Consider the following 26,590-nt stretch of genomic DNA (forward strand, 5'->3'; position numbering starts at 1 on the left):
CGCTGAGGCTTTTTCATAAATACAGGAAATACAGTTAGAGTGGTATTTGCACATCACGGCTGTGTGCTTATGTAACAAGCAGTTGATAAAATGCAGCATTTGATATACATGTGTTGTTATCCACGTGTTGTATATGGATGTACCTAGTTAAATTTTGCACACATACTGTACGATCAGGATAGTAATGACTGAAAACCTTGCAAATTCAAGTAGAAAAAATACAACTTCAACCTACTCACACATGCATGTGTGGACACATACACTCACACACACCAGTAGCACAGAATTGAATCTTCCAATTATCCACAATACTGGCAGCCCACACAAGCAAATGTGACATTTAAATACTCCCACCATACTATCTTCCACAGTCCCCAAACATTCATAAATATGACAATATCTTAAGAATTAAACCTTTATTGAAAACACAAACTTGGAAGTCAGAACATCAGAGAATCAAACTTTGTTTGTTCCCAAACATTTCTGCTTGTTTGTGCACCATGTTGAGGAGGTTAAAGCAAGATCGTGTGCGAGCATCATGGCAGATGGGTGAGAACTGGCTCATGTGAAAAAAAGACCTCCTCTGAGCTGCTTTGAATCGAAGCCCTGAGGAGCCACATAAAGAAAAGCTAAAGTCAAAGCTACTAATAATATTATTTAGGTAGCCTATTCTGAGACTGGAAAACACTGTGCTGCACAGCGACCTCTGCTTCTGTGACACGCAGCACCACACTCTGATTGAACTTGATGTTAGAGTCTCACCTGTTACCAACGCTGGACAAATGCCATTCATTCTCTGTACATATGTCTCAGCAAAAAATAATGACATAGGCTTTACATGTCAGAGAAGGAAAAACACAGGTGTAATTAAATCAAAATGGCTTAGTTTCAGGGTCCTGGTATTCTTACAATAGCAATAGCAACTGTGATTTTCCCACTAAAACAAGTCAAAATGTTTGCTGTGAAAAAGGCCCATTACTTTACTAATTTGACAACTTTCCAGTAAGACTACCCTAATCATATTATTAAAAAGCTTGTAAACACTTTATGAGTCATTAATAAAGATTATAAACAAGTTATATCGACGTGGGCTCACTATTTGGCAAGCAAATGCCATTTTTATTTAATGTCTTGTCGCAGCTTATTAATGATTTAGAAAGTTTTTACAACCTCATTCATAACATGTTGCAAACCGCGTGTAAATCATTTATTGCGGTAGTCTTACTGAAAAGTGGTAACCCCTCAAAAAACAACTGCATCTCACAGTCTTCTCCTAAGGTCAAGACTGAACTTTCTCAGTAACTCAGCAGTAGGAGTAATCAGTTACACTGTTCCTTACTTTCATCCAGTATCAGCTCCACCACACCAACACATCAAAGCTTCCAGATTTAACAAGAGCACGAATAGAAACAAGAAGTTATGATTTAACTAGCATCCCGCCTACACTTGACCATCAACAGCTACTGTAGCCTCAGCGGCTGCAAACAACAATGCAGAAGTCCCATATTCACATTGAGGCCACCGTTTCCACACATCCTTTAGACGCTGAGCAAAAGACAGGTGACTGCTGGATGTATGGCTGGTTAACAAATTCTCTGCTTTGACTCTGGAATCCAGTTTGCCTCTATGGTCTTCTCACTGCAATGTGGCTTATATGAGTTTTCTAACAGAAAAGTTAGTTTGAGAACACAAAACAGGAGGCAAAAAATATAATTTTTTTTACTTTCACCACAGATTCTTGGGACTCTATACTCTCCATTATCCTCAGTTGCTGAACTTTCCCACTTGTTTCCATTATTTTCAGAGTTCTTCCTCTGAAAACCTCATTCTTCCCTCCCAATAGCCCTACCACACTGGGTGTCAGCAGTTGTTTGCATATGTTTTTTTTGTATGTGTGTGTGTGTGTGCTCATACCACCGTATAAAAAGAAACAAGAAAAGGTTTCCAATCAGGGAAAAATCTGCTGGTAAGAAACACAGCTGGAGAGAGAAAATGATGGAGGCAGAAAACAAACAAATGAAAGAGCGAGAGAAAGGCATCAACAAGTGGTTGAAAAATACCGCAAGAGTAAAACTGATAATAAAGTAGCTTTTTTTTCTCTGGCAATCCCACAGTGGGGATGCAGAGAAGGATACAGAAAGTCAGAGGAGAGGTTAACAGGAGGGATGGATGGAAGGAAACAAACACAGCTCCATCTTATAATATTCTTCTGTCTCTACAGTCAGCAACTTGAACAACAGCAGCAACTCTTTCCTTATTATAAATGAAATGCAGGGGGGAAATATCACAAACACCCTGCCTGCGAAGCTTTTAATGAATAAAAGACTAAAGAACTAGAATCTAAAGAAAGTTTTAAAAATTGACCATGTTGAAAAGAAGTTTCCTTCGCCCACATTTTCATATTTGAAGAGTGCAAAAAAATTGTTCTCCATTTTTAGATGAAGTGGTACTTTCGCTTGGCCATTTAGCTAAAAGTTTTTTTTAAAGTGTGAAGCATGAAAAGAACTGTTATTTCCTGATGTATGAATAAAATGGGAAGCTAGAAAAGTGGAGAGCATCATTTGGTTTTTGCCTCTGATATCAAAGCGCTTCCCTCTCTGTACTTTGATGTATCTGTAGAAAAAAAAAATGATTCTTTTGGAGGCATTTCAAACTCTGGCTTTTTACCAGCCAGCCTTTCCACCTTGATGTGTCTGAAACAAACAATTTTTTTTATCTGTATTTTCAGGAAGTGTAGATTCCATATTACCGCTCAGCAAACACCCAAAGGGAGCAAAAACAACAGTAGATTTTCTGGATAAATGCCAGCTCAGATGTTCTACAAATGACAGCCAGCCATTCAGCCAGCCGGTTAGTCAGTCAGTCAACCAGTGTGGAGAGGAGTGCCAGGGGCCTCATGTCTAAATGCCTGTGCACATTACATCTTATGATGTATGATGTTTTGAAATGCAAAATATAAATCAACCGCCATGCCTAAGGGATAGAGCTAAATAAGAGACAGTTAGAAATGGCTGCTACTGTAGATCTGACTGTTGCCTTGTAAACTCTTGAGTGTCACAATTTACACGTGTCTGAAGTGATGTTTTAGCACTGTCTCAAAGTGAAAATGTTTATTTTTAAGGTGATGATTCATTTTTCCCTTTAGAATAGCGGTGTTGGTTTACTGCAGTAAAGGTAAATCAGACTGCAGGTCTGCTACAAGACAACAGACACATTAATATTATAACAGAGTTGCTCCGATACCGATACCAGCAACGGGTGTCCGATACTGTCCTCACGTACTCATACTCATAAAACTACTCTGAAACCCGACACCTGATACCACGTCACGAAAAGTAGCTCAAAACAAGTAAACACCTAAAGAACCCAGAGTTCAAGGAGATTGCTGAAGCTTACCCTCATTATTTGGACACGCCGTCATCATCAGGGAGAGACTGTCCGTCCTCAACATCATCCATTAATGACCGCAGAGACTTTGAAAACTGTCTGTAAAATTCCATGTAAGTCCATGTAAAACTGAAATAAACACAGAGAGCAGCTGCAGACCGCAGACAGCCGCTGTCCAATGAGTCCTGGCGGATGTAAACTAGTTGAATGTCTCGGTAAATTAATCCGACGACAAATAAAAACTACCGCTGCCACCAGTCTGTAAACCTCTTTTCTTCATAATAAACTACTACAACTTCTCTTTGTGTACTTATTCTTCACCAAAACAGCCTTACAGCTCAGGACACACAACTTCACTGTTTGAGGTTCACAGCAGGGTCAACAAAAGTGTTGCACACATGGCACCACACTCATACCTGTCCCCCCTAAACAATGACAGGTAGGAACTAATTAGCTCTCAGACAAGAGGGACATGAAGAAGAACCTTAAATACTTAATGTGTAAATGTGTGATTAAAATACTACTTAAAGTGCTGTAAATGATAATGAAATAATGATCAGATATAACACGATTTATAATAGTAAACTTAATTCTGCAAGTCCATAATAATGTTGTGAAATTATTATACTGAAATAAACAGTAAACTGCACAGCTTAATAAGAAACACAAAATCAGTAAAGTAACTTACTACAAATTACCTTAAAATATAATGTGTACAGTAACTATGGTTACACTTTTAGCAGGAAACAGCAACAATGATTTGTTACATTTAGAAAGTGAACATCTAATGAAAATAAGCATGTTTTAAAAGTTATTGTAAGAACTTTAATAGCATTATTAAGTACTCATATTCAGTATCAGCAAGTACCCAAATGTAAGTACTTGTACTTGCACTCAGTCTGAAAAAAAGTGGTATTGGTACATCCCTATATTATAATGAGGATGAAGGCTGTAGTACCAGAATAAATTATTTTGTTTTGGATCTTAATGTATCTTTCTATTAGCTTCTCTTTATTTCCTACTTAAATCTAAATTATTCTTGACAAATGTACAAAATATAAATGCAAGGTCAGTGTGTGTGTGTAAATCTAAACTAATCTAAAGGATTACTTGACACATTTTGAACTTTGACAACAGCTGTGACATTAAAAATGAATGGGATGACAGCCCATTAAAAGTAGTACTGTCAAACAAAGTTACGTCTAACGAACTGAAGAGCAGCATTGAAACATTTAACAGTCATTAATATTGACATAACTTTCATGACAGAAAGTCAGGGTTCGTGATTGTAATGAAGGAGCAGCGATCATTATTTATGGTTTCATTTTTATTTTAAACAAGTCCAGAATTTCAACCTCTTTTAAAAACTGAAAATGGGAGAAAAACTAATAATTCAAAAATCCAGGTAAAACAAACAACTTAAGTGCAGCACAGACTATAGAAAGAGTGGTGCACCACAACGCTTTTTAACCATGTGGCATCCAAGCTACACCTGTATGTTCAGCAGCTGCATTCAGGCAATTAAGAATTCAGAAGTAACAGACAAACAAAATCCACCTGAAGCTCCAAGGGCCAACTAATATTTTTCAACAAAGCCTGGTGTTTCTGTTCTTTTTTCTGTTCTATTCCTTTCTCTCTGAGATCAAATACTGTAGCTCTGGGTGGTCAGCAGCAAGAACACCTCTTCATTGCAGGATCTTGTTTACCTTGTTTCAGCGTCTTCTTGCAGCAGAAAAGACAGAAACAACTTTTGGGTGCATGGAGACATAAAATCCTGGACATTCTAAATATTGGAGGAATATTGGAGTATTTTTCTGTCCAAGAACAATAAGCCTCATGAATATATTGCAGGTTGGACTGTCTGATGTGCTCTTGACTTTGGCCAAAGTCAAAATTTTAGGCAAGACAGATGTCTCAAGTTTTATTTTTGCAAGATGTTTTTGATTTAATGGTTTTGGTCTAGGGCTGAATGACTCATCAGCGTGATTGATTATGGAAATGTGTGTTGCAAAGGCTGCACTTGGTCAAACCATTGGTCAAAGCATGCTAACATAAGGTTATGCATCATCCAACGTTGTTAATGGCTGTTTTATATCTTCTGTTTTATTTGAGTAGCTCAAAATACCATTACAGACTGTTACAGACTGTTGCAGTAATAACTGATTACATTAATCTATATGTCACAGAAATATTCTGATCAAATACCATCAATTACTTGACTTTGATGTTAGAAGTTTAAGATATGCCACTATAATCATTATTCATTATCATCATTATTCTCTAGTAAATCTGTGATGTCTGTGTGCACATCAATAACACTGTATCAGATAAGTTTGTAAGTTGTCTGAGGATTTACTGACATAAGTATTGCATTTTTACAGCTGTACAATACACTTTAGTAGCGACACACGGCAGGTGATGTTTTGCTGTTTGTTCATTCTTGTTTTTCTGTAAGTACGTCATCTCCTGAGCATAGAGATAATTTTCTGCCAGAATCAGAGCGGCACAATATTGTACGGGTAGAAGAAGACTACGGAGGAATGGCGGCATTGTATTTTTCTAAAGGAAAGTGAATGACATGAGTCTGGGTGGCCAGTGCTCATGGTGAACTATTCATCAGTGCGTATGTCATTTACATTGCCTTGTCCAGTGGTGCTGTGCTTTGAATTGTCATGTCGATTTTGGTTGATGGTTTTCTTGCTTTGTGTCTTTTGTTTGGGGTGAGATCTGTTTTGCGAACCCCTGGAGTTTGTTTCTTTTTCATTCTTTACTTTCTTTTCTGCTTGTTGCCACTGTATCTTTTAGGGTTTTTTTTTAGCACTTTTCTTCAGTGTTCTATAACTGTGTAAACAAAGTAAACAAGTGAGTCAGATAATTCACTGAAGTGAAACTTGTGTGACACGAACCAACCTGGATTCACAGTAAATTAAACTTTTACCGACAATGTCTGGTAAATGTGACTGGAATTCAGGTTGGCAGCATTGTTACAAACAGGATCATGTAAAGTGTGTGTGTGTGTGTGTGTGTGTGTGTGTGTGTGTGTGTGTGTGTGTGTGTTATATGTGTATGTGTCTGGCCACAGGCACACATTTTATTTCTTAACTTCTTTCTCTTGTCTTCATATGGTGTCACTCTGCTCTACTCCATGTCTGGTTTAACTTTCTCCTTCTATTGCTTTGTCTCCCCTTCTGTACCCCCCCCCCACCCCCACCCCCCGCCCCGCTGTGTCTCAGCAGTAACAGGTGTTTGGTGAGGCAGGAGGCCCGCAGATCTAAATGTTCTCATCAGTCCTACAGTCCAGCCCAACAGCTGAACTCAGCATCAGTCCACAGCCTGCTCCAGCGACCGTCGCTCCTCTCGGTCACTTTCATTCTTGATAACAATACACATTCATTTTCTGTGCTGACAAAATACTCCCGGCTGCACTCAAATCTGGGGTATAAACTAGAGTTTGTAAAGTCCTATAGAAAAAAACCCCAAAGTTCAGTAAGTTCACAGCTGCCTTTGTTGATTTACTGGACTGCAGATATTTTGACAGTGTTAATGATTAGTCTATAATGGGCAAATGATCAACAATCTTGATGATCAATTTATCATTTGGGTCATTTATTTAACTTGATCCATCTTCAGGATATGCTGCTTTTCTTTGTTTCTTTGTATCACTGTAAATTCAGCATGGTTGAGTTTTGGATTGTTGGCGATAAAACAAGCAATTTGAACATATTGCCTTGGGACAAATTGTGATGAGAATTGTGATGAAATTTTGTCTGACTGACTTATGGGCCATATAACTGATTGATTGATCATAAAAATAATGGGAAGATTGTTCAATACTAACAATAACCATTAGCTATGGCCCTATAAAACACTACAAGGCTTGTGACAAACACAAACAGGATACAGCCCAGAGTGGCAAACGGATGTTGTATATTTAGGCATATTTTGGATGTTTGGATCATACTGAGCATTCAGACAAAGAGTAAGGAAGTGGATTATACTATAAGAGTAGTTTGAGAAACTTTTATGTAGATTCTGATGGGTTTTTTTTCTGCTGCAAAATGGGTTGGAATTTATTGTAACTGCTGTGGCTCCATGCTGATTGCAGCTGTCATCCTCCATAAAGGAACAAACTACAGACTTTTTAAAGCTACGTTTCAAACCAGTGGAAGGAGAAGTGTTTGTATGATTCATATACTCGAAAACAAAAGTCTTTAGTGTAGTGTTTTTAAGCTGGCAGGGACAAATACAACTAGAGTTGTAACTGCTCAGCACTCAGTAGAACAAATGAAGAAACAACAAGATGAGGGCAAAAAATCTAAATGCTTATTTGGCAGAAATTGTGCATATTCCTTTAGTTTCCATCTCCGTTGAACTCTTATCATAATGTGAAAACTGCACTCAACTTTCTGATGTGCTGGTGACAAGTTGAAGCAGCTTAGAGAATTATCAGGAATACAATAAGACACAGACAGACGGACAGAACTACCAACCGCAGAGAGACTTAGTTCTACTAGCTTTAGCATCCTGTGCTTGTGTGTGTGTGTGTGTGTGTGTGTGTGTGTGTGTGTGTGTGTGTGTGTGTGTGTGTGTGTGTGTGTTGTTCTCTGGTCCTATGTCTCTTTCTCTGTATGCTTCCGTCTCCCTCTCCTCCCCCCCAGCAGCCCCACCTTCTCTCTCTCCTTCCTCTCTGTCTTTCTCTCTTCACATTTCTCCTTCCTTCCCTAGCGGTAGTCCTGGATTAGTTCCATTGCCTGGTTATCTAGTGTTGGCCTATTTTTCCTTAGAAAAGTGGGTTTTTACTCTGCACTTAGCGGGGGTAGTCTAAGTTTGTGTGTGTGTTTAAAAGATGTTGCCTGGAAATGTGTTTTGTGACAAGATTAAAAGATAACTTTGAAAATGTAACCCATTAGATATTTCTCATTAGGTTCAATTGAAGTCAGTGTCCAAACTCCATGGGGCTTCATTGTTACTTGGGCAGTAAAATGTATATAAAGATCTCAACTAGCGTCTGCATCTCCAAAAATAGCCAGGAATCTGTAAGTGTCTGTATTAACCCATTAATGTCCACAATGGAATATTAAAATTTTCTTTACAGCACTTAGAGTAGTTGGTGAGTGAAGCATGAGTCCATTGACTTTCTCTCAAATTGGTATTTAGAATGAGGCAACAGCACAAGGATCATAGGAACTGAACTTTAGTTCCACTAATGTTTTTGTAAAAAAAAGAAAAAAAGGCTGAATTATGATACAGAAATGATTGTATCTCAACAACAAATTATGCATTTGATATAAGGAGTTATATCAAATACCACTGATAACTTTTATTTTAATAACATGTGCTTTGATTCAGTGTAAATTTGATATTTAACTTAACAAACAAATGTTAAATTTGGGTTTCGATGGTATGGATCTTTCTGTCCATAGTAAAAAAGCACAGTATAAACCATAGTAAAACATATTCCCGTGGGATGGCAGTTTACAGAGATTGCCCAAATAATTCAGTGTTATTGGACTTTATTGAAGAATACCGTACTGTAGTGTAGTGTAGCTCCTTCAAGCAAAAGGGTGGTGTTTAATGTGCGTCTGGCATGCAAGTGAGGAAGAGCGAGCAGAACATACTAAATATAGATGTTAGTTATTAATGGTTATTAAGTCTGGTATGCAAAAAAGCAACAGTACATGACAGAATCACTGAACGGGAGTTTATATAATATTACAATCAATTAAATTAAAAATTAAGAAACTCTCCATCTGCCTTGATAAAGTATTACTAGAGTTTGTTAATCAACGCATTATTCACTTTATTTTTGTCATTCTTACACCAGCTGCCTATAAAAGCAATATTTTTAGACATAAGGCTTCAATTTGAACAGCACGACTATCAGCAGTAAATTTAACACTGTGGACTTGCTATTATAAATACTATAATGAAATATCTCATAAAGGCCTGGTAGCAGCTTGAAAAATCCAAACATTAACAAGCGAAACTGAGCTGAGTGGAGGAGAGCACAGAAGAGGGTGAGGAAGTGTAGAGAGGAGAGTAGCAGAGAACAGCGTGAACCTTACCCTTGAGCCTCTTCATTCTGTCTCTCTTTTTGTCTCTATTTACTCGCTGTATTGCTCTCTTGATTTTTCTGTCTCTATCTCTCTACAACACAGACACAACACCTCGCTGATAACCCCGCTCTGCCCCCTCCCTCCCGCCTCTGTCAACATATGTACGCACAGACACGACGCAGCTCTCTGCTCATATAACCAAACCAGTCCCTGAACTTCTAGTCCTCCCACAGTTGTGGTGGATACTCTCATACTTTTTCTGGGATCACTCATTTAATTACTTTAATTACTATTTTATTACTATCTAAATCCAAACAATATATATATAAAGAAACAGAAATGATGTACAGAGGTGTGTTCATTTAACTTACTGTTTTCTGCAATACCACTGGCACTAAGAGCGCTTAAATATGCAGGATTGATTGTAAACACACCATTCAAGGTTTGTCCCTCCTCCTATCTCTGCAAATGAGGTGCACAACGGACGATATAGTACAGTGTTGCCAGATGTATGATAATTACGATATTTGTACCATTATTTTAACAATGGTGCTATATGTGATCCAAAAACGCTGACCGTATGATGATTATGCCATTTCAACAAACCTGCGGCAAAATTTTGTTTGTGATTTGAGAGCAACTAATCATATGAGCACAGCAATATTCGAGCAGCTGGCAAAGCCACATCTATGGGTAAAGCAGTGACGCAACGTGTAGATCTGGGGCTTTTGTTTTGACGGGTACGAACAGAAGGAGTGATTGTGTAATGGGCTGTGATTGACTGCGTGTGAAGCGATACACAGTTGCCATCTTGTTCAGACAACAGAGCCTCTGTATATTACGGTGCACATGGCATAGTTTTGCCATTCAGTGTAGTGTTCTGGCTCAATAACTTTAAAAGCTGCAGTATGAAGTTGCTGTATTCTCCATTTGGCAACGCTTAGAGCGAAAGGAATGAGGGTGAGAGTGCCATCAGCCAGAACAAAGCAGTGACCCAAAGAAATGACGAAGGAAAGCAAAGAAAATCTTATCCCTTTAATGTTGGCTATCCCAATGAAATGTGAGAGAAAATGATGTAGTGCATTTACCTAAAAAATATCACATACATGTTTTACATGAGGTCATGTAAAACATTAATAAAAACAGGGGATCGTAAAAAGACAGTGTTGAAGAAAAATGTGTCAGCGAATGTGGGTGTGGTTTCTGTCATGTTGGAGAAAGAGATTGCTGCTACACTGTTAAAACGCTGGTTTCATTGACTTACCAAAAACATTTCACATACTCCCTCCAGCTGAATTTGTGCTGGTCTATGACAAATATTACTGCCGGCACCAGTAGACACACAGACGAGGACAGATGTGTCCTGTAGCTGCTAACCCTCCTAAAATAATTTAATTAGTATGCATTTAGTGGAGTTTTGGTCTCATTACATGGTCTTAATGCCATTATAGTGACTGTTTTGTGGAGTACCAAAGTGCAAACACAATTTTTACCACACAAAAATATACAATATTACTGTTGAATAGTACATAATATTTAACTTTCTTTGGCAAAACATCTATTCACATCTGAGACAGATCCTAGACAAATTTGAGATTTAGACAAGGTAATTTCTTCACTAAATGATATGTCTACAACTTTACTGCAGCAGCTCAGCAGGATGCTCTTGCTCAGATTACCATGAGGGTAAGTGAAGTAGTGGTCTATCTATGTCTATAAATCCTATAATCCAATAATCCCATCATATATGTGAATTCTGTAATCACAGGTTGCCTTAAGACCAAGTGTATCAATGTAATACTTGGAAGTAAAGAGGGTTTCTTGGGATAAGCTGTGAGGAGCAAAGATCAGCAACAGAAACAAATACAACAAATACACTGCAATGAAAAGTCTGATCCTCAAGACATGTTGAGTACCACGTCAGATAAGGTAGCATGTTTCTATTAGCAGAGACAAAGATGGGAGAAGTCGTGAAGTATTAAAAGACAGGTTCAGATTTTTTTTTTTTTAATGACAATGAGAGAGTTATTGCTTGCTGTGGTTGAAGTGATTCTCACCCAACATAACAGCAGTTCTTGAGTCTTCAGCATTCTGAATCAGTCAAATTTAGTCAATATCTTCCAAAATTTCTGTTTGTTTTTTTTTTGGACTATATTCCCTCTTTGTGTGTGCTACAGGACACAGTGTAACACAATGAGGTCTGCTTCGAATGCCATGCCACTTCACAATGAGCTACACTATTAAGACCAGTGTGCGTGTGTGTGCGCGTCTGTGTGTGTGTTGCTGACATTAGCAGTTTCATAGTGTGTTATAAGAGTGCATCCATGTGTACATTTTTATAGCTATATAACTTCTTCTTAATTACTTTGATTAAAATATAGTGACACTTAGTGCCATAATCACTGTACTCAATAATTAAGTGTGTCATCTATTGCTGGTGCATGGTCTCACACGCATACACATGCACGCACACATTAGCCAATACAAAAGCGTCTTCTTTTGAGTGAACACACCGCTTTATTTTCATACCTGCATGAAACACACTCAGACCTGTGAGCAGACAGTAAACACAGTGGAGCATGTCTTCATTTAAAAGAATATGAGAACAGAACTAATGATACGAGATGATAGTTTTTACACATATATTCATTAGATACACCCAACTAAACCTAATGCAATGCAGTGCAACAGCTCTGTGCTGTGCACTAAAAGTGCACTGTACTAAAAGGTGTTTCTAATCTCCTGTCCACTCCCACTGACATTAATAGGGATGAATTATGAAGTGAACTCTGTTCACAGTGAAACAATCAACCAAGTTCCCTGGCTACTTTAACAACTGTGATAGAAAATAACTTGGAAATTACTTTTTATTCATAAATTTAATGATCAGTTGACAGATGTACTTGCTTCTAAGTGGGAACATACAACGCAGTTCCACTTTTGATCACATCTTTGAACACCATGGTGCTGATGTACAGTATTATCTCAACTTGATGATGTTGGCAGCCTTTCCATTCCTTTTGTTATAGTAGCGTATCCTCGTAGTATTTCATTTATTCTGGCTTAATAATTTAAGTTTATTGATATTGTTCATTCAAGAAGGAGAGGAATGCTCGTGTATTATATTACTGTGCACAGGCCTGGATGGTGGATGTACAAATGTTTTCTTAAGAAGGACAGGTTTACAGATTTACAAGTCAGCCTTATAACAACATTAATTTAATATTTAAATTACAATAATATTTGTGCCATTTATACAATTAAAAATAATTATTTTCTTCATTTTACAAAGAATTATGGTTTAAAATATTTTTCTCTGTCACTTTCAGTGTGTATCTTCTTGTATCTTGGTCAGTGTTAAGACCATCTGTGCAGCATTTGGGCCACTCTCTCTTGGTTGTGCAGTTGGCACCCTTCTGCATCCCATACTTTTTTTTTTTGTTATTTTATATTCACTATTGATGCTACTATATGTGGCAGCTTGTTTGCTGTTTACTTCCTGCAGCAGAACCTCCACTTCAGAACTATTGAAGTCTTTTTTTTTTTTTACATTCTGGTACTCCACCATCTTTAGGTTTACATTTGGGAATTCTTGACTTGTCTCTCATCTTTTCTGTGTGTGATTTCTGTGTGTGCACACGGCCCTGCAGTCTCATGCCCTTATATGAGGATTGGTGAGGTGCTATGCTAATTAGGAACAACTGGCATTTATGAGGACAACAGGATTCATCATTATAAGAACACAGGTGCAAACAGTTGTGCAGTTTAAGAACATATTGCTGAATCTGTCGTGGACAAAAGGAAAAAAAAAAGGTGGTAACAACATGATTGCACTCCTGTTCTAAATAAATATGATGTCAAGAAGTTTGTGATCTGCTGAGAAACTCATTAATTTGCTGGAGTGTGGGTCACATACAGAGTAATAAATCTCCCTACAGGGATCAAAAAGGTATCACTTAACTTGTGAAATTGCAGGTCCAAGTGCAGCCTGCAAACAGCTCATATGCAGCAGCTGCAGTGAGTACACTGAGCTACTGACACAAGACCCGCAGGATACATGACAGTGAGAATGTCAATGGTTTGCCCGGCTCAACCCTCTGACCTGACTTTATAACAGCTTGCTATCTGTTACCGAGAAACTAACTCAAGTATCAGAAGTAAGTCTGGCTGCAACTTAGGAAAGAACATTTATAGGTAACAATAGGAGAGATGGTCGTAGGGCTTTCGCAACAAGTTCTGCAAATTAAATAGAAAAACATGTTTCTCTGTGCATCTAAACCATCAAATAGAGGCATTTTCTGGTCTGACGCCCCATATCGGCGGGAGAATACAGTTCCTCTGTACCTTCTAAAACCTTTATCAGTCCCTGTTTTTATGATGTAACAATGCTCCATAAGGTTTATTTAGGTTTAGGCACAAAAACAACTTGACTTGGTTTGAGATAGATTGTGCCTTGTGTTAGAATAAGGGCTGATTTAAAACTTATTTATTACTTATATTTCTTATTTAAAACTTTGCTAAGGTTTTGTCATCATGATTACAATAATTAACATGTGGTTTGGGAACAAGCTTGATCATGCTTAAAAGAAAAAAGACAACATCACTGACTATCAGTTAGAAACAGGAAATGAACAGCAGTCTCCCATATCAAAGTACAACAATATGTTGACCCATCCATCCACCCTGACCTCCTCCCTGCAGTGACTTCATCACTTTATGATACCATCACTTTACTTCCTCCATTGCTCTTGTCATAATTACTATGACCGCTATAGGTCTTTGTCATTTCAGTGTAAAGGTATGTCATTTTGGGGCACTAGCTGAAGCAACTCATGCTATAGTTCTTCTTGGCGTGACAGTCTCGCCTTGGTTGCTTTAACTACACTGAAATGATTTTTGTGAGCAGAGCAGTATTTTACTATGATACGTTCAGTGAGGTACTGTGAAACATGTATGTAGTGTGTTGCTGTATATAGCAAAAGATTATTGGAAAGTATTTGGTACAGTAACAATCCTGTCCATGAGAAACTGTCCAATTTATTTTAACCTTTTTGGTGGTAGTGGCATTGAAAGTAAAAAAAAAAAAAAAGAGACAGTATTGATATTGCAAATGAAAATATGTAATGTAAATGCAGAGCAATCCTTTAACAGTGTGTGCTTGTAGCAAACTTTCAGAACACATTGGCATGTCACTTACAGTAACTGTTGGAAATGGATTTTGAAATTTCCATATTCTTCTAATATGTCTAATCACATTAGCAGAATGGCCCTGCACAGCTATGTCTTTGTAGCTTACTTCCACCCTATAAGGTTGGGAGTGGTAGGAAGAGAGAAAAATGAAGGAGCACATTAAACAAGACCAACCACGAGCCAACACACCCTGACAAACCAATCACATCTTGCCCAGTGGTACTTGAATGTGACAAATGCACGAACAGTCTGCACTGGCAGAAGATTTACAAAAAGCATACACTGAAAATGATGAACAGCAGAGTGGAACCTCCTTCCCTTAACATGGTGTAAAGACGGACACTGATCAACACTTTGCACAGCAAGACATCAGAAACAGCCAATACACCAGTTCCTTTGCAATAAACTTAATGTTTTTTAGGAGACTAGACTATCATGAAAATCACAAATAAAAGTGAAGCAACACTACAATCTATCCTTTAAGTATCACTCACTCACAGCCAGTATGATGGCTGTAAAAAGTTTTACTTTTCTTACTGATGTAAAATAGTGTTGGTAGTCAGCTGGAATTCAAGTGGGTTTGAATGGAGACAGGCTGTCACAGTGAAAAAGTATTATAAAATACACAGAAACTTTTCAAACTACTCTTTCAGTATTTTCCTCATCTCAGCTGTCCATCTATATGTGCAGTATGTTCCAAAGAGACAGGGTTTGGTCAAACTACTGTATATCTCAGTGCACCACTTCAAATTTTGGCAAACCTTGGAGTGCAAGGCAACTGGGACTTTAAGAAAAGTCTTTCCCAGACACTAGACAGAGGCAGAGAGCAAGCAGGGGCTCCTACATGAGAGAAGCTTTTCAGTTTTAGAAATAAATATTTTCACACTGTTGACATCAGTCAACAGAGTGAGTGGGATGGAGTAGAGTTAATGCTGCTGACGCACAGCTGGGGCTGGGAAGAAGAGGCCACAGATGCCAGGTCAGCCCTTCTTCTATATATGAGATTGCAGCATTTCCCACACACAAGGTCTGAAAGATAGCATCCTGCCTCTTCTGTGCTCCTCTTTGTGAACAAAGAGAGGGCAGTCAGCTCCTCTTGGCTTCATCCCACTGTCCATGTGGGCAGCCTGATGGGTTCATATCAGCAAGTCTTGCACCATTCAGGCAGAAGCTGAGAGGAGGAGAGGCTTTCAGGTCAACCAGCTGACCACTGCCCGTATGGAGCTCAGACGGAGAACAAGCAGCAGCAGCAGGATGATTGGAATCAGCTCTTATATTTATGTAAAAACATAAGTTACACTCTAATAAGTAAGGGGAGGATGGTGGGTGTGATACAATAGCTACAGACGCTCAGCTGGAGTTGGAGCTGGAGGAAGCCTTACAAGCTGAAATGATGCTTTGCCTGTAGTGACACACACCAGGGAGATCCCGAGGGCACGAAAGAAGGCCGGCTAGTGGTCTCATTTCAGCACTACGCTGCCTGTCGTCAGTAATGTCCACACCATTCAGAGAAGTGCTAACATCAACAGAGGAGTCGAGTTAACCAGAGAATGAGACTGCACCTCCCAGCTTGGTGACTTGATCTAAATGACACTGGGAATGGTTTCACTGCAAGAGCTCACTGCACTTTAGGCCATCGGCTTGAGAAGCAACTAATGAACTGGTCGTCACCCTGCTTTTACATTTAAGGGCTTGCAGCAGACGGAAGAGTTGAAATACACCTGGTATGTTTGGCCCTTCATAATGTGCGCACCAAATAACTGCAGGCTAATTAACACCAGTGACAGAGCCTCCAAGCTGTCAAAGGGTTGAAGCTGCCACCTCACTTGCCACTGCAGTTATCTACATCAACCTCTTGTAAAATTAATGAATTGGTAGTCCTATAATAAGCAGCAACAATCTCTAACACATCCAAACTAGAGCTGTGTGGTATGGCCTAAAAGTTATATCACAGTATGAATTGAAGCATGGATGGTAACGGTATATATCATTGTCTATTTACAGTATATTTATATTTATAGTAGGTTTTTCTTAACATTTCTATATATTTTTTCTAAAGGGCTAAAGTACTGATATGGCAACTGCATGGCAGCTATTATTGTACTCTTAGATGTATTACTTGGACATATTTCACATACATATGTATTTGAAAAACATCTAACATGCAAAACTGAAATAATAAATAGAAAAAAAGAACAAAACTTCAAGGATATCAAGTATTAAGACCACTTGTAACCACTGTTACAAGCACTGTTGTAACATATTTTTGCAGATTAATATTTTCTGCTTGTTGTCTGACTTTTCAATCCTGAGCCATATCCTTTAGGCTTGGGCCATATAAAGGTGTTATGGTATACCAGGGTACTAAAAAATGTATGATTTTCAGTACTCTCATAAATGCAGATGTTCCTCTGTCTATTATATTTAGTCTTGATGATAAAGATGAGCCAGCAAACACTGCAGACTACCGACTGGTGTAAGTAGTGTAGCGTAGTAAGTGTGTAACTCTAGTGATTGTGATAGAGGGCGGGTGGCAGACTGCCTGTGGTGGCAGAGAGCGACAGTGAATGTGCGCCGAGCAGAGGAAAAGGTGAGCAGTGAATTTGTTGGTCTGGAAGTAAATGTACAGTGTAGGTTTGAGTTTGTCAGTGAATAAAAACAGCAACTCAAGACTGAAGCAGAACTCCTGTGTGTGTGTGTGTGTGTTTGTGTGTGTGTGTTGTTTCCCAGCTGTGGGAGTAGCATCGCCATGATGATCAGTTCCACCTATGTTGAGGGAATACTACAGTACAGCAGACTACATTTGAGTTGAAACTGTTAATACACTCGCTGTGTTGGGCCAGCCTCTCCAAATACACAAACACATGGAAAGAAGGAAAGCAATATTTTAATCTGTTCTGTCCTCATCCACTGCCACTATGCACTGAGTGCTGGTTTGACTGTGCAGCACTTTCAGCTATTTCTTCATTTCAAAACAAAGCATGAGGGGCTCTCATTGTTTTCCAGATGATTAGCTAGAACAGGCTGGTGACAATGAATCCTGCAACGAATCTTGAGACAACGCTTTGGTTTTTGTTTGTTTGTTTTGTCAAGCAAAATGAGGGCCATACTGATCAGCAAGGTTAAGTCAAGATCGCTACTGTGGGGCAAATTCATACCACTGTACTTTCTACACCACCCCTGTACATCCCTAATCCAGATAAAAACACCATGAGTTCTGCCTCACCACACCCTGCATCAACATTTCAAACAGATTTCTCACATGAGCACATAGCTAGATAGGAATAGTTGGTGTTTTTGCATGTGATGCTGCATGTGTGTGCAAAAAACATTAAGCAACAGAACTGATTTGGCAAGAGAAAAGACAAGCGCACATTGTTGTCATGGAAGGAGCACAAAGCAGCAGGTGATCTGAGAATGGCCCGAGGGGCCGGGTACAGGTGAGCTGCTGGTGCACTTCACTTCCCTGTCGTCACACCACAGCTGTAGTTCTGAAGAGCAGTGGAAATTTTTGGTGCAGCTGTCACTTCACCCTGTGCAGAGCCTGCAGACAGCACACTCTGGTGGTTTGACTATCCCAGCAGAAGCATGCTTCGGGCCAACAACTTCGAACACATACAGTCAGTAGGGGGTCTGCCCAGGTGCAGTGCTTGACAAGCTAGGCTTGGTTATGCGGTCTACTGCAGCAGCTAGAGGAAGGCCCGTACTATACAATCAGGTAGACACAGTTTGAATTTCTGCGCATAAACATTCAAAATGTGCTGTGCAAACACAAGAAGAAATCATGGCGAGATGCTATTTGTAAGATAATCTTTATTTTAAAGGGACTAAAAGATGAAAGAAATCAATAAAGAGAAGATGTTAAAAAAATCTTACAAGATCAGTTGTGGTTTTAATTTATTTGGGAATTTTAATGTGATTTTCTTTTCTTTCTTTTGATTTTTTTAGTAGTCTATACTTCACAGCGGTTCAAGCTCATTTCACAGACATATTGGGACTTCACTTTTTAAAAGACATTTTGGAAATTAATTAGTAAAGGATCTAATTAATCTGTGTTTTGAAGTGGTCTCTTGAGCAGTCTATCTTATGATATAATCACACCACAGTTCAGTGAGGCCAAGCATAACATAAGCCCAAAGCAAATTCTCTAAGACCTGGCTTGTTGTGAATCTAAATCACAAGCAACAGGTAGAATAAGGCAGGTGAGAACAGCAATGTCACTAAACCGTTCTCAAAGCGCTGCCATATTAATAGCTACATTAAATGTGGTGGTAATGGAGAGTGCAGTTTGGGGGTTAGATCCAACACTAAACCTTTATGTGCTGTGTTCATAGATCAAATAATAATGTCAAGAGCTAAAGGCAGCCCCAAGATTCAGTATGCACCAGAATCTTCCAAAGCCATGATATGTTAAAGGCACAATATGTAACATTTGCATGACTAGAACTGTGGCATATATATACTAAGCTGTGTACTTACAAATGTTTCCACCAGTGGTCAAACACAGAGAAATCTGTAATTTTATTCAAGGTAATGCTGCAAATCATTTGATTCCCTGTCAATGGCATCACATCCCCTTCACTCCTCTGATTGCTTACTTTCAGGGAACACTGGAAAACACCAGATGATACATTGAAGAGTGAGGAAAGCAGATGGCAAATGTGACTAAATGCACCATGCATGAAACTTAATTAGATTACCACATGTGTGAGCATGATTTCTGCATGAGTCAGATCGATTTTGGCAACGGTGGTTGTTTAACAATGAAGACAACAATTCCCATCATCCTAGGCTACTTCATGACATCTTCAAAGTCCATTGTCTGTTACTGTTTTGAGTAAGAGACTCCTAGGAACAGAAATTACATACTGTGCATTTAAAATACACTGACATATCTAAAGAAAATATTACAAAACACATGGCCCATTTGTTAACATAGAGCACACCTCAATACAGTGTTTCAGTCTTGAGTACTGGACTTACTTTTTAGCCATTATATTGATTTACCTCATCATCGGACATAATTGTTTTTTTTTAATAAATAATTGTATTTACTGTGTCCTTGGCTGTGAAAAGAAGCAAACAACTAGAGAAACTCTGCGCACAAAACAAAACCTACTTGCTGTTAGTCTCCATACAAACCAGCCACTGGGTATAGTCTCTCAACTACACTGTTCTCCTCCAGCCAGTCACACAAAAAAGTACTCCACTCAAGCACTGACACATAATTCAGCTATACAGTGTTTCAAGGAAAAACCCATTGTTATCCCTAACTGCACCACCAACCTTAAACACTACTTGGTGCATTCCCAGCTCATCCCTCCTACACACAAGCAGAGCACTATGAATAAGCTTCACAGTTTGCCAGCTCTGTAGATGCTGTTCTATCTATCCTTTCTGCAATGATAATACAGTCCCACAACTCACCAAATACTGACGCTGCCAATTCATCAATGACTTATATTTTCCTGCACATTTTTGTTGATCAACAGAGAAAATGAAGATTTAAATGATCCACTAGATAGCACTGTTTTATCTAGTTGGACTGGCTATATCTGCATACTGGCAGCGTTGCCATAACTCAACACAGCAAAATAAAAAAGGCACATTCAAAATTTCATTGAGGTTTTCCACATCTGAAAAATGTAATCTTAATTAAGCTTTAGAATTTCTTTATCTTTGTAAAGCTTTATAAAAGATTAAACGATCAGTTGATTGACAGAAAATTAACTGGCAGCAATTTTCACCGATTGATCAGTTTGTGTTCCAGCTTCTCAAATGTCATTGTTTTGTTGTTTCTTCCCTCTGTAATTACATAGTCATAGATTTGGGAAATAGAGATGAGCATTTTCACCTGGCATTTTATAGGTCATACAGGAATCATTCATTTGAGACAATGATCAGCTATTTAATCCATATTGAAAATGATCATGTAGTTGCAGCGTGTAACTTTGATTTATTATTTCAGGCTCCTAGACTTTTTGCAATGTTTACATCACTACTGAATGCTACCAGCTGTGTGTGGGTCATTTAACATTTAATAATATAAAAACTAAATGCCTCTGAATTCTCTGTGAGTTTCAGTTGCATGATCAGCTTAAATTTCAGTTGCAATGGAGTAAAAAATATAACTACTGAATATCTCTTGTATAAACATGCAGTGTACTGTACTATGAACCTGAAAACAATGGTAAAAGCAGCTCATTTTATAGGTGATTCTCAAGGAGATTACAAAGTCAATCAAAAAGGGAAGAATCCAAATCTTTGACTTCTCTTCCTCTGTAGCGTCAGTGTTAGCTGCCTGCCAACATTATTAACGTGTTAACTGATTTTGTCACGCTATCTTGAATTGTAAAAGATTTTTTTTTGGCCTACAGTGTGTACAGGCCTATTAGGACTTTATTTTCTGTTTTTCCTCTTTGCTCTTATGTCATTTGCTCTCTTAGATTTTTGGGGAGTACCGACCTTAACAGCCTTAACACTATCTGAGAGAAAGAACTCAGTTTCACAGCTTATATTACATGTAACACAGAAACCAATTTCTGTTCTGCCATTGCTCTATCTGTGCCTTAATGTTTTTAGCCTTTACATTTTGCTTCAGGCCTCCTGAAGGACTGTCCTGCCAATGTTCTTAAGCACATGGGTAAAACAGGACAAGGTTGCCATGCTGGTTCCATGGGCTCACATGGTTAATCAAAAGCCACTGCAGCCTAAATTGCACTATTTAACTTTGCTACACTGCCTTGAGCTCATGAAGGAAAAACATTTAACTTAATTTCTGTTGAAGATAAGATTGAATATTCCTTGTTGCAAATGAAAATAATACATCTTCCAGTCGCAGTCAAGCCATAATTCTGATGTAAACAGGCCTCAAAGAATTAATTATCAAACGTCCATCAAAATAAGCTCAGATTGGCCCAGATACTAATTGTTAGGATCAGCTTCAGGCATCCTTAATTTAAAATATATTTCTGCAGGGACACTGCTAGTGCTAATGATCAGGACTCAGTTGTGACTGATCATTACACAACCCCTGTTCCCATAATATCATAGTACTCTTACACTTGCTGTTCAATATGCAAAATCAAAGCCCTACAACATACTGCAATATAATACAAAATAATGTAAATGTTGTGCCCTATTATTACAGGACTTTAACTGGCCTCCCATGAATCAAATGCTCATACTATACTGTCAACAAATACACACTCTGCACTGTAAAACTGATCATTGAATCCTTATAGAAGGTAACATCCAAGAGTTATTTTTATGTTCAATATACTGTATCTTTGCCAATGTAAAGTAAGTATGGGAAAAGACCTTTGCAAGTAGCAAAGTCAGCGCTTTCATATGTAGAAATTTAATACTGAACTTTAGCTGCCTTTTCACCTGAACTACAAGCTTTCTACATCACGACAAAACTTCTTCTATTCAAGAGGCCTGTGTTATTGATAAAGTTTTTAGAAGACAACGAGGCTGTCCCAGCCAGTGCAATGTCAAAGTGTCTGCTTTGTCAAATCTACATTTAGTTTGTCCAACCACTTTTGTCACGGTGAAAAAGAGTGGACCATGCACGAAAATGGCTGTCCTTATTTAAACTATTTATCCATTATGACAGAAAGTCCACTCAAATTAAAGCTGACACTCACTGTTCTTTGACACTGTGTCATTTCCCATTTAGGAGAAATAAGTATTCAAAGAAATATGCTGCCATCCAAATGTCAACTTTTTGCTCAGTTGAGGTAGATGAGTAGAGCTTCGAGGAGAAAGAGGGAGAAAAGAGAAACAGAGGAGCGGGAAAAAAGATCAGACTGTAAATATGAGAATCGTTTCTAACCTCAATTTCAAGTTGCCAGGCGATGGTTGTCCATCGTAAACCGATACAATATCAAAGTCTTCCTCCAGTGCCAGCGTGACGAAGGTTAGCTGGATTCGGTTCCTCTCCCCTGTTATTATCAGCCATGTACAGTTGGCGTAGTTGGGATAGCCGTGGGGGAAACCAGGAGACTCTATGGTACCATTCAGTCCTTGAACTACACCACCACAAGATTCAGCTGGAAGAGAAAGATGGGACAAAAATCATTTTAGGACAGAAGGATCTCACATTATGCATTGAATTACATCATTTAGACTTCAGATCGTGCCTTTCACTCCTGCCTTGGATACTTCAGAATTTAAATATACAGGCTTTGTAATTTTTAGCCTGTAGCCCTCTAACATTTGTCAAGTTCTGTAAAGAGCTCACGACACAAAAATACAGAGCGAAAGTAGATTCAAACCACTGTGATTAAAGTTAATCATTCTTTTTTTTAAATTCTGTCCTCCAAAACCTTTAGAAATAATGTAATATACCACTGAGCACAGCTTAAATATGCAGTATGTGCCAAGCCAAGTGTCTCAAAAGTGACAAGGGCCTGTCCTCACATACAAGTCCAACATAATGTAACACATGCCTCACAGTCTCCCATGACACTACAGCATATGCACTACGAAGCTTTCATGCAAATAGAATGACTCTGAGTACATACTGTATATACTTAGATTTGATGTCTCACCCTTTAATCCTGACAATGTTAGTTCAGCAATCTGGTGATCTCAGACAGAAATAACCTCCCATGACACGTACACTTACACACACTAAACTGTGCACAGAATAGGGTGTTGTTTTAACGCATGTACCGTGTGATCACATTGCTCATTCATTAAAATCCCATTACAGGCACTCAACACTCAAACATTTGAACATGCAGACATAATACTTTGTACAACTGTTACATTGTCATCCCACCACATTGAATAGATGACCATAGAGATGATATATTTTACGTTAACTACATAGAGGCATAAAAATCATGTTTTCCATAAGTACATCAGTCACAAAGTGCATTTTCAACATTTCAGGAAATGCAACACATCAGGTGAGAATGATTATGGTCTGATTATGGTCTATAAACTTGTTTAAAGTTAGAAAAACAGAACATATAATATAGATCATTTTTACTTTTATCCATGCTATTCGAGCTCTGCTTCCAGCACTTGACATTCCCACTGAATATCAGTTGCTGATGAACACTTGCATATACATGTATGAACATAGGAGACATAGCTGCACAGACACATACACAGAAGAACAGACTGTATAGCGGGCTATGTTTTGAAGAATTCATGAACAGCTTTTAAGTGTGAAGTTCAGTGAGAGGAAAAAAAAGCCAGTAAATTAATAATAAAGCAGCTCTTAAAGCTGCCAAAAGCGAAGCCAATGTGTAAGAAATCAGGTGAAAGCTATACATGTAACTGTAGCGTACAAAAACAAACCACAGCTAACCAGTCTCAGCCAGAAGTGGAGCAATGCCAGTGAGCTAGTTCAGGCAGTCTCAACTCAAGCTGCTCCACACACGTGACCTGTCTCACTCTCCACCGTCATCTACCAAACACACCCTCCCAATTTAGTGGTCTATTTTAAGGACCAGTGTGTGGGATTAAGTGGCATCTAGTGATGAGCTTGCAGACTACAAATGCATTATCTTTCCCCCTCCAAGCATGGAGGAGAACCTACAGTGGTCGTGAAACTTGTGCAAAATCTGCACCCAGTAATTGGTTTGTTCTTTCTTGGCAACTTTCTTGCCAAGAAACATGGCGGTGCAAAATAGCGACCTCCGTGGAGGAGGATCTGCACCCTCTGTAGATATAAACAATTCATTCTGAGGTAACAAACTCAATAACTGGTATTTTCAGGTGATTATATACTAATGAAAACATTCTTATGAATATTATATTCTATCTCTATCTTATTCTGATAATAAATCCCCATGAACTGGACCTTTAAGCTGGAGTAATTTCCCAGCTTTCCCTCTGCTTTTCAATGCACTGCTGCCTTGCATCAGTACTGATAGCCATTTTTTCAGCACAACAACCACCCCAGCATCCACCTGCTGGCTCCAGCAGGGGGTTCAAGATATGCACTCTTCAAACCCCAGTCTACGTAACAATCAATGTAAACATAATCTGCGGGGAGTGATGAGGTCGGAGCCTAACTCTAACTATGTTGTGCTTCTGTAATAAACATTTCAAATGTGAGTCATCTGACTGAACTAAACATAAGCAGACCAACACTTATAGCTTGTAACTACAGCTGTAGACATCATGTTACGATGTATGAGAGCCACCTGGAAACTTTTAGCCATTAGCTACATGTGTTGAGGTTAGTGCATATTCAAGTGTGTTGCACCACTGGTGTAGGGTGTGTGAATAGAAACATATCAAGCATGCTTACACACACATACACATCTGAATGATATATTCACATGTATTATGTTTTTTCTCCTCGCTTTGCCAAACTGGTACTGAACTGACTTCTTTTTCTCAATTATAAGATTTTATTTAGATTTCTTAGCATATACAATACACATTTCCACATCAAAAACAAAGAAACACACTCCTAAATAAAATGTGTTTCTGTATGAAGGAGCTAGTGAAAGTAGTTCTAGTTGACAAAAATTGAACAGTGCAAAAGAAAAGGATTTTATGGAAGAAAAAAAAACCCAAAACAATACACAACTTTTAGTTTTCATAGTTTGTTCAGCTGCGGCTGCAACCAAAGGCAAAACAATACAGTCCCACATGGAAAAACCTAAAAACAACAACAAAAAGAAGAAAAACAATCAAGGTTTTAAGATCTTCTACTATGGCACAGTGTGTCTCAAGCTTTTATGTATCCACTCCTCTCCTCTTCTCTGCTCCTCTGTCGTCATTTACAAACTCACCCTGCACTTCTCTCTCCTCCATCTTTCATCTTGTGCTGCTCTCTCCTCCAGAAACACTTTATACAGTTTACTCCTAAAGCTACTCGAATATACAGGGCACGTAGCACAGTGTGTGTTCATGTGTGTGTGTGTGTGTGAGTGTGTGTGTGTGGCCAACATGAAAGCCAGCAGTAATTGTTTCTCAGATAGCGATGGCTATTGATTTATTAACCTTATATCACTGAGAACACACACACACTCTCTCTCTCTCTCTTAAACACACACACACACAGAAATGTGTTATACACTCCAGAGACAGCTAACTACTAGGTCACAATCTAGTCAACCAAATGCTAACAAAATATGTGTGCTTCTGTTTCTGTGTGTTTTTGTGTTTTCCCATCAAAATGAGATCAGACCTTCCGCATTGTGCACATACCAGATGTTCTTATTTGTCCAAGTAACACAAAGCACACAGACACACATAAATACCTATACACGGGGCCCAAATGGACAAGCTGGCAGCAAAACAGACACACACATGTATATGTGCTCAAACACATACACAAACTTCAAACCATCTGGAGTGTCCAGATTAATTTCAGATTGTTCTCCACTGTCTTTCCAACCCAATTCACCTCTCCCCCTCAGCCGTCTTTGTGTCTGTCTCCCATTCTGTCTCCAGTTGTCTCTCTCTTTCTGTCCATGGTCTCTTCCGCTGCCGGAACCCCCTCCACCCCCTTTGAGCAGATGGGGTAAGTAGAATTCAGCGGATACTTGCATCAAGCCGGATACCATATTGTAGCACCACACTTGGGGCATTTCAGTAAAAAGTACTTCGCTTTGCCTCTTTGTTGATGTGGCTTTGAGTTCTCCCCCCCTCTGTTTTTTCATGCTTAGATTTTGTTAGTTTAGTTTAGAGAGACTGTCCAGTAACTGACAACCATATGGTCAGTCCCTCCAACAGCTGTCCATGCAAGCAAGACAACAAACACTTTCTCATTGTAAGAAATGACAGAGGAGAAAAAGAGTCGAGCTGTAAACAGTGGCGCTTTGAGTTCAATACTAACATCAGCTTGCTAACAAGCTCAGACTGACAATGCCAACATGCTTAAGCTTAGCATTTAAAATATTTGCCTGTTTGCAATTACAGTGCTTTGTCATGAACTCTTGGACAGATAAAAGTTTGGACCTGACGATGTCATTAGATCAAAG

At 38.7% G+C, this 26,590-nt stretch overlaps 1 protein-coding gene across 1 annotated transcript in view; it reads right to left on the reverse strand.

Moving 5' to 3' along the window:
- csmd1a (CUB and Sushi multiple domains 1a) overlaps positions 1-24,057 on the reverse strand; it is a 139,980-nt gene extending 115,923 nt beyond the window's left edge. The window contains exons 1-2 of the mRNA XM_084724777.1: positions 24,045-24,057; positions 22,471-22,687 (exon numbers count right to left, since the gene is read on the reverse strand). Coding sequence (XP_084580903.1) covers positions 22,471-22,687; positions 24,045-24,057 — 230 coding nt within the window. The remainder of the gene's footprint in view (positions 1-22,470; positions 22,688-24,044) is intronic.
- Positions 24,058-26,590: the final 2,533 nt, after the last annotated feature.

The sequence above is a fragment of the Lutjanus erythropterus genome, chromosome 1 (genome assembly GCF_056507025.1).
Source record: "Lutjanus erythropterus isolate fLutEry1 chromosome 1, fLutEry1.hap2, whole genome shotgun sequence".
Classification (NCBI taxonomy): Eukaryota; Metazoa; Chordata; class Actinopteri; order Lutjaniformes; family Lutjanidae; genus Lutjanus; species Lutjanus erythropterus.